The sequence below is a fragment of the Neopelma chrysocephalum genome, unplaced genomic scaffold (assembly GCF_003984885.1).
Source record: "Neopelma chrysocephalum unplaced genomic scaffold, ASM398488v2 Primary Assembly neopelma1_209, whole genome shotgun sequence".
In the NCBI taxonomy this organism is placed as follows: Eukaryota; Metazoa; Chordata; class Aves; order Passeriformes; family Pipridae; genus Neopelma; species Neopelma chrysocephalum.
In genome coordinates this window covers 262,200-274,340 of record NW_020897871.1, presented here as the reverse complement: position 1 = coordinate 274,340, position 12,141 = coordinate 262,200, and the positions used below count along the sequence as shown (strand labels likewise).

Sequence of the window (12,141 nt, the reverse complement as noted above, 5' to 3'; positions counted from 1 at the left end):
TTGCACCAGATACAAGACAGGTGAGAATAAAACTTGACTAAAACCAGGAGTGAGTCAGCTTATATTTATCTTCTAAATATTTTTTTCTACCTCTTGTATGGTAAATGTTCATAATATTTGCTGCAGCTCCATTAATTTTAGCTCCAATCTCTATTTTTGTATACAGATACTGCTTCTTGCATTAAAATTCAGGGGAGGAAATCTTATTCCCCTGCTACAGTTAATTATTATAAATAAATTACAGGGGTGTCCCAAGTAACGTGCTTGATTTAATCAACAAAAAGTTAATGAGGCCAAATTGATGCAGGAATTAGGCAAGACTGGCTGACAGGTATTTACAGATCCATCCAGCACCTAAGACTGCACAATCAATATGGGATTTGAGCAGTGAGGGCATCATGGAGAGATGTTACAGTGCTTTACTTTCTCCTCTTCACCTCCACAGGAGACAGTTAATGATGGGACAAAGCAGGGAGGCACCAAAGGTTACAGCTTCCAGCCAGTAACTTTTACTGAAGAAGCCTTTACAACCCTCACCAGGCTTTAATAACCAAGATTCTGCCTTTTGTTCACCTCTGAGAAGAGGCAAAATCAAGAGATTCCCTTCTAAACCAAGTTAGAGCAACATCAGTATAATCTGAAATTGTGCAATACAATATTTGGCTGCTACAATTACAAATATTCCAATTATTTATAATGCACACTTTTGGCTATTTTTCTGTACTGTGATAACCTAAAAGGTTCTTTTTGTCTTTATGTTTCTGTGAACACATTCTGTTCTCAGTTTCCCCAGCACACAGTTTGCCTGGCTCATCTTCCATTTATTGACAATTGCATTTACTGGGATGCTTCCAAAAGCATCATTAAAACAGCTCAGATAAGGAACCAGACACCTGAATCATGGTTAATTCCTAATCCAAGGATCATTCTTGAATTACACAGAGACATAAAACTACCTAGAATACAGATTAAAACAGCAAAAAGGAAACGAGGGCCTTGAAAGTTCTCAGTAGATTTTTACACATCTATTTTTACTGCATATTTTCCTATAGGATGGAATTAGTCCAACCAGGACGTCCTGCAGAAAACAGTGAGATCAGAAAGGAAAACTATGGAAGTTTTGATTTTAAGTTGTCAGTGTGCAGAATGCCACATACAAATTACTTTGGCTTCAAGTCCTATCCATGAAAGTCTCATCTATGAATTCCTTTGAAGGAAACAGAACTGTTTTTTTCACCACAGAGGCAACTCATTAATAGAACTCACTTCTCCTACTCGGTTTGCACATGGATTTCCAATAGCTAGTATAGACTATTTTCATTTTATTACACCTTTTATTCCTGTCCTCATGGGGCTGTGTGAGTATCATTGCATCCCCATTAAAAAAAAATAAAAAATAAAAAAAACCCAGAATAACTGTTTTAAATCTTAAAAAGATAAGCCAACTCCAGACCATACCCTGTCCTCCTCTGGAACTCTGCAGCAGCTACAGTAGGAATGGAGTTGGACTGTGATCCCTTAGAGCCCCTTCCAGCTCGGGACAGTCCGTGGTTCCAAGTGGTTCTGCTGGACTTGCTCTGTCTCAGTTCTGTTCTCTGGGGTTGGGACCCTCACCCAGCTGGAGGGACTGCAGAAGTGAAGGAGTTCCCATCTCTCTCAGCCCAGAACACAGCAGGGAGAGCTCTGTGCCACGAGGGCACACACCTTCCACCTCCTCCTCAAAAGCAGGTTTAAAGAGAAGCCAGGAAGGGACTCCAGTTGGTATCAGCTGCACGGTAGGAATCTCATCTCCCTAAAACACCTGTTCATTTTAAGGTGACTCTCATTGCCCCACCAAAATGTCCTCAATTCTACTCAACTGCCCTCTGCTCCTGCTTGTCTGGACCAGAGGGAGGGCACAGAAACAACAGGAGCTGTTCAACAGATGCTCCACAACCCCCTTCATCCAAAGCCCTTGAAGCACTCAGGAAGTGTAAGACATCCTACCTTTTCCCTTTCTTTACACTCTCATTCTACCCCTGAGACTTACCCAGCTCTCCCTGTGAATTCTAATAGAAAAGAACAAAAGCAACCCAGCCAGGATGGCAGAATAATGAAGGAAATTCAAACTGCTTTATCTACTCCAAAGAGAAATCCTGCGGCACTACAAGCCCTCGGCTCCCTGAATTGAGTTGTGCACACACGTTGCTCATTAAACAGCCTTATCTTACACATAACCAGTGACTGGGAGCGAGAGCAACTCCTGCAAGAACCAGGGATAAAAATGAGCTGCACTGAATTAATGTGGAACCACTCACAAAGCTTTGTCTTCCCGAGATTGCAAATTCAACAACTGCCGGCCTGCCGAGAGAATTCTGTGCAGCACAATCAGTGCTCAGATACATAAATTACAGCTATTTCCAGTGGAAATAATTTTAGGCAAAATGCTTGCATATGCTAGTTTCCCCACCTGGATGGTATCCAAGTTTTAGCAAGACTTGATTCTTCTTTTCAGTAGAAAAATCGGAATCGCAGTAATTCAGAAGTCAAACTAAGAATATAACACATTGCCTGACGCAAAAATTTAATTTACTTGCAAACAGACCTGTGTTTACACAAGTCTTGCAAAAAAAAGTCGTCCCTTTTCCCTTTAATTCACCTTTCAGAACAATGCTATTGGACTTCTTCGATGATTGAGTCCAAGGAAACAGCACTAAGGGGGGAAAAACGGCTGAGTTCATGCAGAACATTTTTGTACAAATCATAGGTGGGGTTATGACTGTGAAACTTAGAATTTGCAGCACCTGAAGCTTAAATCATGAACCAATATGAGATGCCTGAAGATTCTTCAATGTGTTGATAAGAAATCCAGACAAATGAAAACCTACATGAAGGACAAAATCATGGACTTCCCTGGAGACCATCAGGTTAAGGAGGTCCCCACAACCTTCTCCCCCCTGCTCAGCAGCACTATCACACAGTTACACATTAGACTTGGAGGCAATAACATGATTTTGGCTGTACTGCCTGAGAACCAGAACTCAGTTAACTCACTTCTTGCCTCAAAATAGCACAGTATTACTCCTTTGTTTTTCTACTTTCAACAGATGATGTGTAAAAATAATAGAAGGCTTCTCCTGTAAACACTGTCAAGCTTCCAAAATCTTACTAGCAAATCATCCAGTACTGTAGCTGCTCAGTGCTAAAATGTCCACTGATTAACTATCAAAACTGGCACAGTTCCTTTGAAATGTATTAATAATTCTGCTTGGCAGGTCAGGTATGTCATTTGAAACATACTGTTGAGGTACACACACAATCTTTTTTAAAAATCACGAAGTTTTAAAACACCTCAAATTGGGTATGCAGCACAAAAAAAAGAAGGCACTCAGTAACACCAGGAAATATGGAAGTCTAGTTCCATTTACAATCAATTTCTATAATCCCCTTCCCAAAAATCGAGTGCTTAAAACGCCACTGCTGACACTGGCAGGTAATTCTGTTACACGGGAGCAATTACCCCGAGAAAAAGGCTTTGCTGCTCTGAGCTCATCCACTTAAGGCTAAAATGGACACAGAGTGAAATACCTGTGAAAACTATATTAACAGAGCTCAAATACTCCCAGAATTACAGAACATGCTGAGTTGGAGGAGGCCCACAAGGATCATTGAGCAGACCCCAGATCCAATCAAGCTATTAATCAATATATCGTGCAGGATCAGCTGCTGGAGCCAGGGGGTTGTCTGGGTGTTAACTCTGCTAAAACCATCCTGGTTCGTCAAACTTTGAGCACACACCCTGCTTCTGGAAGTCTGAGTTGACAAATAAGCTGAGAGCTGGCCTGGAAGGTGTGACTGGCACTCAATCCCTTTAAAAGTCCAGTCCCCTCTTGTGCAGTTGGGTTCTTCTGACAAAACCCTCCCTGGGGGGTGTGTGGAGATCCCCCCTTGGCTGGGAATGTCCCCCAGGGTCACTCCTTGAGGCTGAGAGCAGAGATCTCCCTTGGTCTGGGGGAGTTACATCAGATCTCTACTTAACAATTATTTCTTTTTGCTAGCTTTAATATAACTGCTTCAATAATTGCTTTGTTACAGTGCACTACACTACTTTATGCTATATTATACTCTACTAGTAGATTTTTAGTTGTTTATATTGTTTTAGTGTTTATGTTGTGTAGTAAATAGTTCTGTCTAAGGTTTTTGTCTGGTCATTTGTATAAAATAAATTATTCATTTTATATAAATACTCTCGTTCTGCCATCATTAAAACCTGTGGGACAAAGTGGTTCAAGAGCTCTATAATTCCTTTCAATTTAAACCGTTACCACAGTCTGAGGCTAAGATGGGATTCAGCTGCACCTAAACCCTTCCCTGAGGAGTTCAGAAAGCAAGGGAGTCCTTCCTGCACCTCGAGACTCACCAGCAAGTCTTTGCTTTTTAAAACTTAGTCTCAGCCTTCCACTCTGCCGTGACACCCTCACGGGACCATCCCCAGTCACACCATGTGCCTGAGAGCTCTGCCCACCCGAGCACACCCATGGCCATGTTCTGCTGGGTAACCACTTAAAATCTCTGCTGAAAGCAGCTCAGTGTCCCAGGAGGAGCAGGGACAGGGTGCAGGATGTGGAGTGTCAGATGTATCACCCCCAGCTCCGTGTTTCAGATGTATCACCCCCAGCTCAGGGTTTCAGATGTATCACCCCCAGATCAGGGTTTCAGATGTATCACCCCCAGCTCAGGGTTTCAGATGTATCACCCCCAGCTCAGGGTTTCAGATGTATCACCCCCAGCTCAGGGTTTCAGATGTATCACCCCCAGCTCACCCAGCCGGTGAAGCAGCGTCACCTCCTCCTCTTCCAACCTGGCAAGAGCCTTGCAAACACCATCTCTAGCCTCGAATCTGTACCCTTCACTACTTCTATGACTTCATGTAAAGCTAGAACTGAACATTCCATTATTCTACACACCATCCCGTCCCCACAGTGCTGTTCAAGCCCACGGTTCAGTGCAGGGCTGCAGCTCCACTCCCCTGGGCCAGACTTTGGGGCTGAAATCAGGAAATCTGCTGGTTGCTGAGTCACCCACCCTGTGGCTCCAGTACCCCCATCACTCCATCCTCCTGGCCCAGTTTCCACTGCAGGATGGAGCTTTCCTGCCTGAACAGGATTCCTGGGACTTGGGCCAGGGAACGAGCTGGCAATGCCACGTTACTCTCTATTCACATCGATATTCTAGAGGACACGAGGTGGGGTTGGACTTGGTCTTAGAGGTGGTTTCCTGCACCAAGACTTGGTTTCATCACCATCTCCTACTCCTCAAAAATCATACCTGTCACAGCCTACTTTTCATGTGATGCCAAGAGGCACAGGATGACAGATTTTTAGAAGAAATATAAATATGTACTCCCAGTATTACTTCCTTTTTGTTTTGTTCATTTGTTTTCACTCATTCTGTAAAAGCAGATGTTTCTCAGGTTGCCCAGAGAAGCTGTGGCTGCCCCATCCCTGGGAGTGTCCAAGGCCAGGTTGGACGGGGCTTGGAGCAACCTGGGCTGGTGGAAGGTGTCCCTGCCCGTGGCAGGGGTGGCACTGGGTGAGCTTTGAGGTCCTTTCCAACCCAAACCATTCCATGATTCTATGATTCTATGTTTCACACCGTTTTTGGTGGGGAAGTATTTTTAACATCACAAATGTCATCACTTAAATGTGTCATCACTATTTAAGATGCCACAGAAACAGTTCTGACAGATTGATGACTGGATCACTGCCCTTTCACTCTGAAATTCAGATTAAAGCTTTGTCATTTTAAAGCCATTGGCAGCTCCAAAGCTACCTCAAGTACTAGAAGTTGTTTCCATATGTTTTATTTCTGTTAGCAGTAATAAAATTAATTTAATCCAGCATCAAGAGACTCATCATATTCCACTCTACTGCACAGGGTCAGCCAGAGGTTTATGTAAAAATCTATTGGAGGAAAATTTGGGGGGGGGTTGAAAATTACTAAGTGATGATTTTGCACATTTTAAGGACTGGTTATAAAACTGTAGAAGAATCACTATGGAATGATTAAAATCAGCCAGAAAAGGCCATCTTTACATATAGTCACTGAGTCATTTCCATTGCACAGCAACACACTTAAACTTGAAAATTAGTTTTACAAGTTAGTTTTAAATTAAATTAGTTTTAAGGCCTATCTGCCTTTAATTCCCCAAACCTGTACTTTGCAGGGTCTCAGAGAGGAGGCTGAGTCACACAGTTCAAGTTGAGTTTCCTGGAGTAAAACAAACCAGAAAGTTCCCAAAACTTTGCTTCCTGCTCAACTTTGTCTGCAGTTTGTCAGGGTCTGTTTAACAGCCATTCCTCCCACTCCACACAGCACAGAACGAGGCTGACATTCTACAACTCTTTCCTGCTCTCAAGTAAATTAGACAATTAGTTTTCCACTTAATCTAATGTACACCTTTACAAGAAATTAGCCTTTCTGCATGATCCTCAACAGACACACAACTTCCCACCTCCTCCACCCATTAAAGACTGAGACTTTTCTTTTAGTTAAGCTAAATAATTTAGCTGGTGTCTTCTCCATAGCTGGTACTTCAGCTGCCCTCTTTTTCCTTCTTTTTAAACTAACCTTCACGCTCTCCCCTCTTTCTTTGCTATATCATAAATTAAATGGGTACTCACAGAACACCCCACTTTTTTGGCAATAAGGAGCCATGAAAGCCCTCTCCTCCTATGCACTATTTCAGCTTCCCACAATTTGTACCTCATTTCTCCTTTAAAAAGCAAACAACTGGGAAGGAACAACTAGAAGGGAACCAAAAAACCCCAAAGAGGACAGATAAATTCCAAATTTGCCCAGCACAGCTGCTGGGAGAAGGTCAGCAAGGTGCCCTGTGCTGCCAGCTGACCCCAGCACGGGCTGCAGGAAAAGCATCCCAGCAGGAATGTCATGGAGCTGTTGTGGGGAGCAGCTCCAGTCAGCTCAAGTGGAATTCATCTCACAGGCAGAAAATCAGCACAGGGATACCCAGGGAAATAGTTAATTAGATGTTACATCTTTAAGCCATTTGTACCACTACTAATCTCTTATAAGAATAGAACTGGGAGCAGGAAAGGCAGGGCAGAGGTGTTCCTGGGCAGGTGTCAGGGGTGTTCTCCCCTGATCCTGTGAGTGCCTCTGCACCCCATGCCCTGCTCACCCCCTCGGCTCTGTGTCCACTGGACACACAGGGACAGAGGGCAAAGGAACCTGGAGACAAACTATTCCTGCAAACTTTGCTGTGATACCCTCCATACATACATTCCCATCTGGAACTGTCAGGTAACACCACCAAATATCAGAATTGCCTGTAAAACAAATTACATTTTCTACTGGAAACATGTGAACAAAGACAGCTAATTAAAGCAGCCCCGACAGCTTCACAGCTCACTGTGTGTGTGTTCATTACATTCAGAATGCAAAGTGTTCAAAGCAATTTATCAATTTTAATAGATTTAACAAATACCTGGGCTTGGAAATTACATGGCATTCAGCAAAAGGAAAGCAAGGTGAGTTTATTTCAGTGCAACAATGTTGTAAGCAGAAAGAATTTTAAGGGCTTGCACAATGGGATAATACATTATTTTTTGCCACAATGAGAAAGCCAAATAAAAAAGTCAAGATGATTTTTAATTGTTTCAGTATATTATTTGGAATCATATCACTTTTCTGCATCAACCTTGCCCCTGCACGGCCAGATTCAGTGTTTCCTGCATTTCAAAACATCTTTTGTATGTAAAAATCTAGGGCATCTCTTGGATATTGCATTCCAGTATGAAAACCACCAGCTATTCCAAATCCAATCTCTTGGTCAAGAGTCTGATGACACTCATTCAGCTGCAAGAGACCAAACCAAACCAAGGATTCCCATTCCCAGGGTGTGTTTGGTGTCAGACTCCATGGCCCAAACCCTCCTTGTATCCCAGCCGGTGGGTGGTGGGAAGGACAGGGACAAAACAACACAAGAAACCCCACAAGGGACAGGTATTTGCCTCTCCTTTGGAATCCTGTTTTTTTCTGTTTACTGAAAATGTCTCAAAATACTCTTCTAGAAGAATTAATAAGTTTAAGGAGGATGGCAAAGATGGAGGTTTGTCAGGATGCAGGGAGGGCAAGGGAAGGCAATGCCTGGTGCAGGGCAGACCTGCTCTGTGAGCCAGTGCCCATGGCAGTGCAGCTCATCCAAGAGACTGAGCTGGTCCTCCCTCTGTGTCTGCCAGAAACACGAAGATAAAGGTTAATTACTGTACCTGTGCAGCCTTGAACGTGAGAAACATCTCACTGCCACAGGACAAGGCACTAAACTGCCACCGGGGAGAGGTTTGTGGTGACCCAGCAACACCTGCTAAGATGTCACCCACCTGATCTCCAACCCATCTGACCTCCAACCAACCTTCTGGCACAGAAGGCAAAAACAAATGGTTGCATCCCAGTTTATCTGGAGTGACCCTTTACCTTCAGTGTTAATGTCTGAGTTGCTCAATCCCAACCAATGCTTTTGCTTACTGACCACACACATAAGTCGTAATTTCACTCCATGTGGTGTCCAGTTAATGCTGAGACAGAACATTCTATTCCTGGCCTCTCACCTGCTGCAGCTCCTTCCTACACTTGAGCTCATGAACTGAATGGAACCACTTGGCAGGTCAGTACATGGATTTGTTGGTGCTTTGCTGATATCTCTGTGAGCAGGAACAATGATTTCTTCTCTTCTGAGTTTAAGCACCATTCCCCAGACTGACCTGCTCATTTCATTTGAGATAATTACATTTCATCTTCATTTGCCAGAAATAAAGGCAAACAGTATGAAGCGAATTAACCACAACGTAAAGACACTGCCCAGGCACTGATAAGGAGCTGAGGGAGCTTTTGCCCAAGACAAGGCAAGAGCTGACCAGGATGACGTGCAGCAGAAACATAAAAACACACCCCCAGTGACATTTCACCTCTGAGAAAACAGTTTAAGAGGGAGGGTGAAAGAGTTACACTGAAAAAGCATTTCAGGAGTGTGGCTCTGCCTTGTGCTTGCATTGCCTGCTCCTGCATTAGCCTGTTTTCCATGAGAGCCTAATTTTAGGCTCTCATAGGAGTCTGGAACTGTCTTGGAGTCAGTTGACGCTGAATAACAGAATTAATTCACTGAACAGCCTGAAAGCAGAAGATGAGATCAGCACCCCAAGGCTCTGGTGCCTGCAGGTCTCTGTAGGAACACGTGGTGCTGATTCCCACCATCACAAGCCCGAGGCCTGGACACAGCAGGAATGTGCCTCACGGATCCTGCCAGATTCTGTGGAGGCACCGAGTCTGAGCAGACCCTTCCTCCAAGGGGTAGAACTGACCTGGCAAGACACACCAACATTATCCCATCAGTCCTTTGGCCTGTCAGTCAAATAACACACACACTGAAATATCCCAGTTTGTTAAGATGGGGGGGAACAAGGGCTGGAGTTCTATTTGTGGTTAGTTTTTAGGTAGCACCCAACCCAGAGCTGAAGTGACTGGCTCTCAGCTGTGCCTGTACACAACCTAAACACCTCAGAACATGGTCTCTAACAGGTGAACTCAACTCTTACCAGAGTGTACCCACAGCAGTGATGTCACACACCCCCAGTCCCACCTGAGCAGCCAAATCCCACAGGAGGCTCAACAGGTCAGAACAAGAATGACCACTACAGGTTGAAACACCACCTCAATCAACCACACTCGCGCAAACCCATGTGCCAGTGGACTTATTTTCAGTTTGCATTAGTCCTTCCACAGCCTGCCAGAACAGTGGCAACTCTGCTGGGAGTAAAAAACCCAAGGAATAAAGCACAGGCATCTTCCTACAGCTTGTGATTCTCTCCAGTTCAGTTGCTGTGTATTAAACACACTCCCAACTTGCCCTCACAGCTCAGGTCCACACCCACTGATCTTGGATTCTGTTGTAAGAAAAAAGCATTTCAGAGGATCTTTAACCACTTCCTGCTGACTTCTGGTTTTCTGATATCACACCAACTATCCTGCAACTCACCTGTTTCTGTGCATGGGCTGCACACCTGTGGCTAAGAACTGGATTTTTAACTCTGCAAGGGAAGACCTTGCCTTTCTTTTTGGATTTTACAAGAAATAAAATGCAATGTCTTTAGATGCAAAGTCCTGCCAGGCCCCAGAACAAGTTGCAGGGTCTTTATGGTGAACCCACAGCCAATATTATGAACCTTATTATCAGTGATCAATAGTTCCACCCCTCGAGAATCAAGGCATCTGCTTTATGGCAATGGTCTCATGAATATGGAACACTTTGGATTCAAGTATGGAATCTGAACATTTCAGTCCTGCTGAGAGCACTTTTACAAGCTCTACAAGTTTGACTCAGCCACATTTGCAGAGAGGTAGGAATAAAAGATACCCTGGAGGTAACAAGTATAAAATAGTAAATGAGTAAGTGAGAAATAAAGTGTCTGATAATTCCATTAAATGCTCCACATTCCCCGAATCTTCCAAGTGTATAATGAGGATTGTAATAATGAGTCAATGAAGGTTCTTGCTGTCAAGCGAAGAAGAGGAGACTGCTAAGAAAGCCAGAACAAGCACATGGACTTCTCCCCAACACAGATGCTGCCCCAAAATCTGGCAGGCAGCTTTGCCAATACAAATGCCTGTCAAACTCACATTTTGACTGAAAACACCAGAAAGTAACTATAAATCACTTTTTGCAATGATCAAAAATAATACATCAGTCTTAAGCCACATTTGCATAGAATTATTCAGTAGCTTATCAAGGTCCTTTATTCAAAATGAAATGGCATGCTAAGCAGAACCAACAAACCCCACACTCTAAAAAAATCCATTTCTATTTAATGCTTTTAAATAAAGTATTTTCTTAGACCAAAGACATCAAGACAGAAAGAACACGAGGTACACATACCTGATGCTTCTCGAGCTGTCACCTTCAGACCTGTAAAGTAATACACAAATACTTAGGACATAGTTATTTTCAGCATTTATAATTCAAAAAGTCATATACCTTCTCCAGCATTCCCTTCTTTGTGTTTCAGTGAGTTTCTCTAAGGCTTGTTGTATTTTTTCTGCTAATGAGACATTTAGAAAAGAAACCAGCCAACTTAGGTTTTGAATAAATCTATTAGAAGTTAAACACCAGTTAACACTTAAGTCAATAATTGCAATATTAAAACACATGACACCCTCTGAACCCTCAGTAAAGACCTTCTGCAATACCAAAGATTTGTGTTCCAGACTTGCCAGTGAAAAGCACAGGCCTCTGACACTCTTCTAGAAGCAGATTAGTTTGTACCTTTGTTTTTTCTTCATCTTTTTTCACTCTTTAGCTGAAAAGGTCACAGGCAAATAGGTTTAAGAATCTAATCCCCAAGGCTTATCAGGCACTACCCAGAAAGGGCTAAGATTTGCAAATAAAGGTAATTTAAAATATTTAAAACCTCACACTTGTCCAAATTTCATAAATGAGGAAATAAAGACATACTAAGTTCCAGAAACTCCTAAAGGGCATGTTTTTTTAAGGTGAGATAATTTCAGCAACCCAACCTGAAACAAAGCTTCTCCTTTTTCCCCAATATTTTTTAAACAAGGAAATTTAATTCAGGATCATTGACACTGCCAAGAATCCCATCTCCAAAGAGAAAGGGGAACATAATACTCCACCATTTCATCAACAAACACAAAATCCAGAAGAAAACATACAAACATTTGCCCAATTCCTTTCTTTTCCCCGTCCCAAACCATCCAGCCTCAGTGGTATAGAAACCTTTGATACATCAGCAGGCTCTGCCAAACCGGGAATCAAACACTCAAAGCAAAGCAGGAGATGCCAAAACAAGGCCTCAAAACACCATTTCCATGGCATCATCCAGAATAAAAAGGTGACCAGTATGAACTTGCAGACTCCAGCAGATCAGTGACAACAAGCCAGCACCAAAGCTGCATCCTCCAATTTAAGGACAAGGGTGTTTCTTCAGGAAATTTCTTTAGGAAAGCCCCTGCCAGAATGACACGAACACCCTGACACCCATCACCCCACCCACCTTCTGACACAGCCCGGGGGCACGAGGGCAGAGGGGAGGGACTGGCCCAGGGCTAAATTCTGGTGTCAGGTCACAG

At 43.2% G+C, this 12,141-nt stretch overlaps 1 protein-coding gene across 6 annotated transcripts in view; it reads right to left on the bottom strand.

The window, feature by feature from the left end:
- The window catches only part of IQSEC1 (IQ motif and Sec7 domain 1), a 331,221-nt gene that overhangs the window by 248,222 nt on the left and 70,858 nt on the right, over window positions 1-12,141 (bottom strand). For all 6 annotated transcript variants that reach the window (XM_027703149.1, XM_027703156.1, XM_027703159.1 and 3 more), the window contains one exon: window positions 10,931-10,960. In XM_027703149.1, the coding sequence (XP_027558950.1) occupies window positions 10,931-10,960 (30 nt within the window). The remainder of the gene's footprint in view (window positions 1-10,930; window positions 10,961-12,141) is intronic.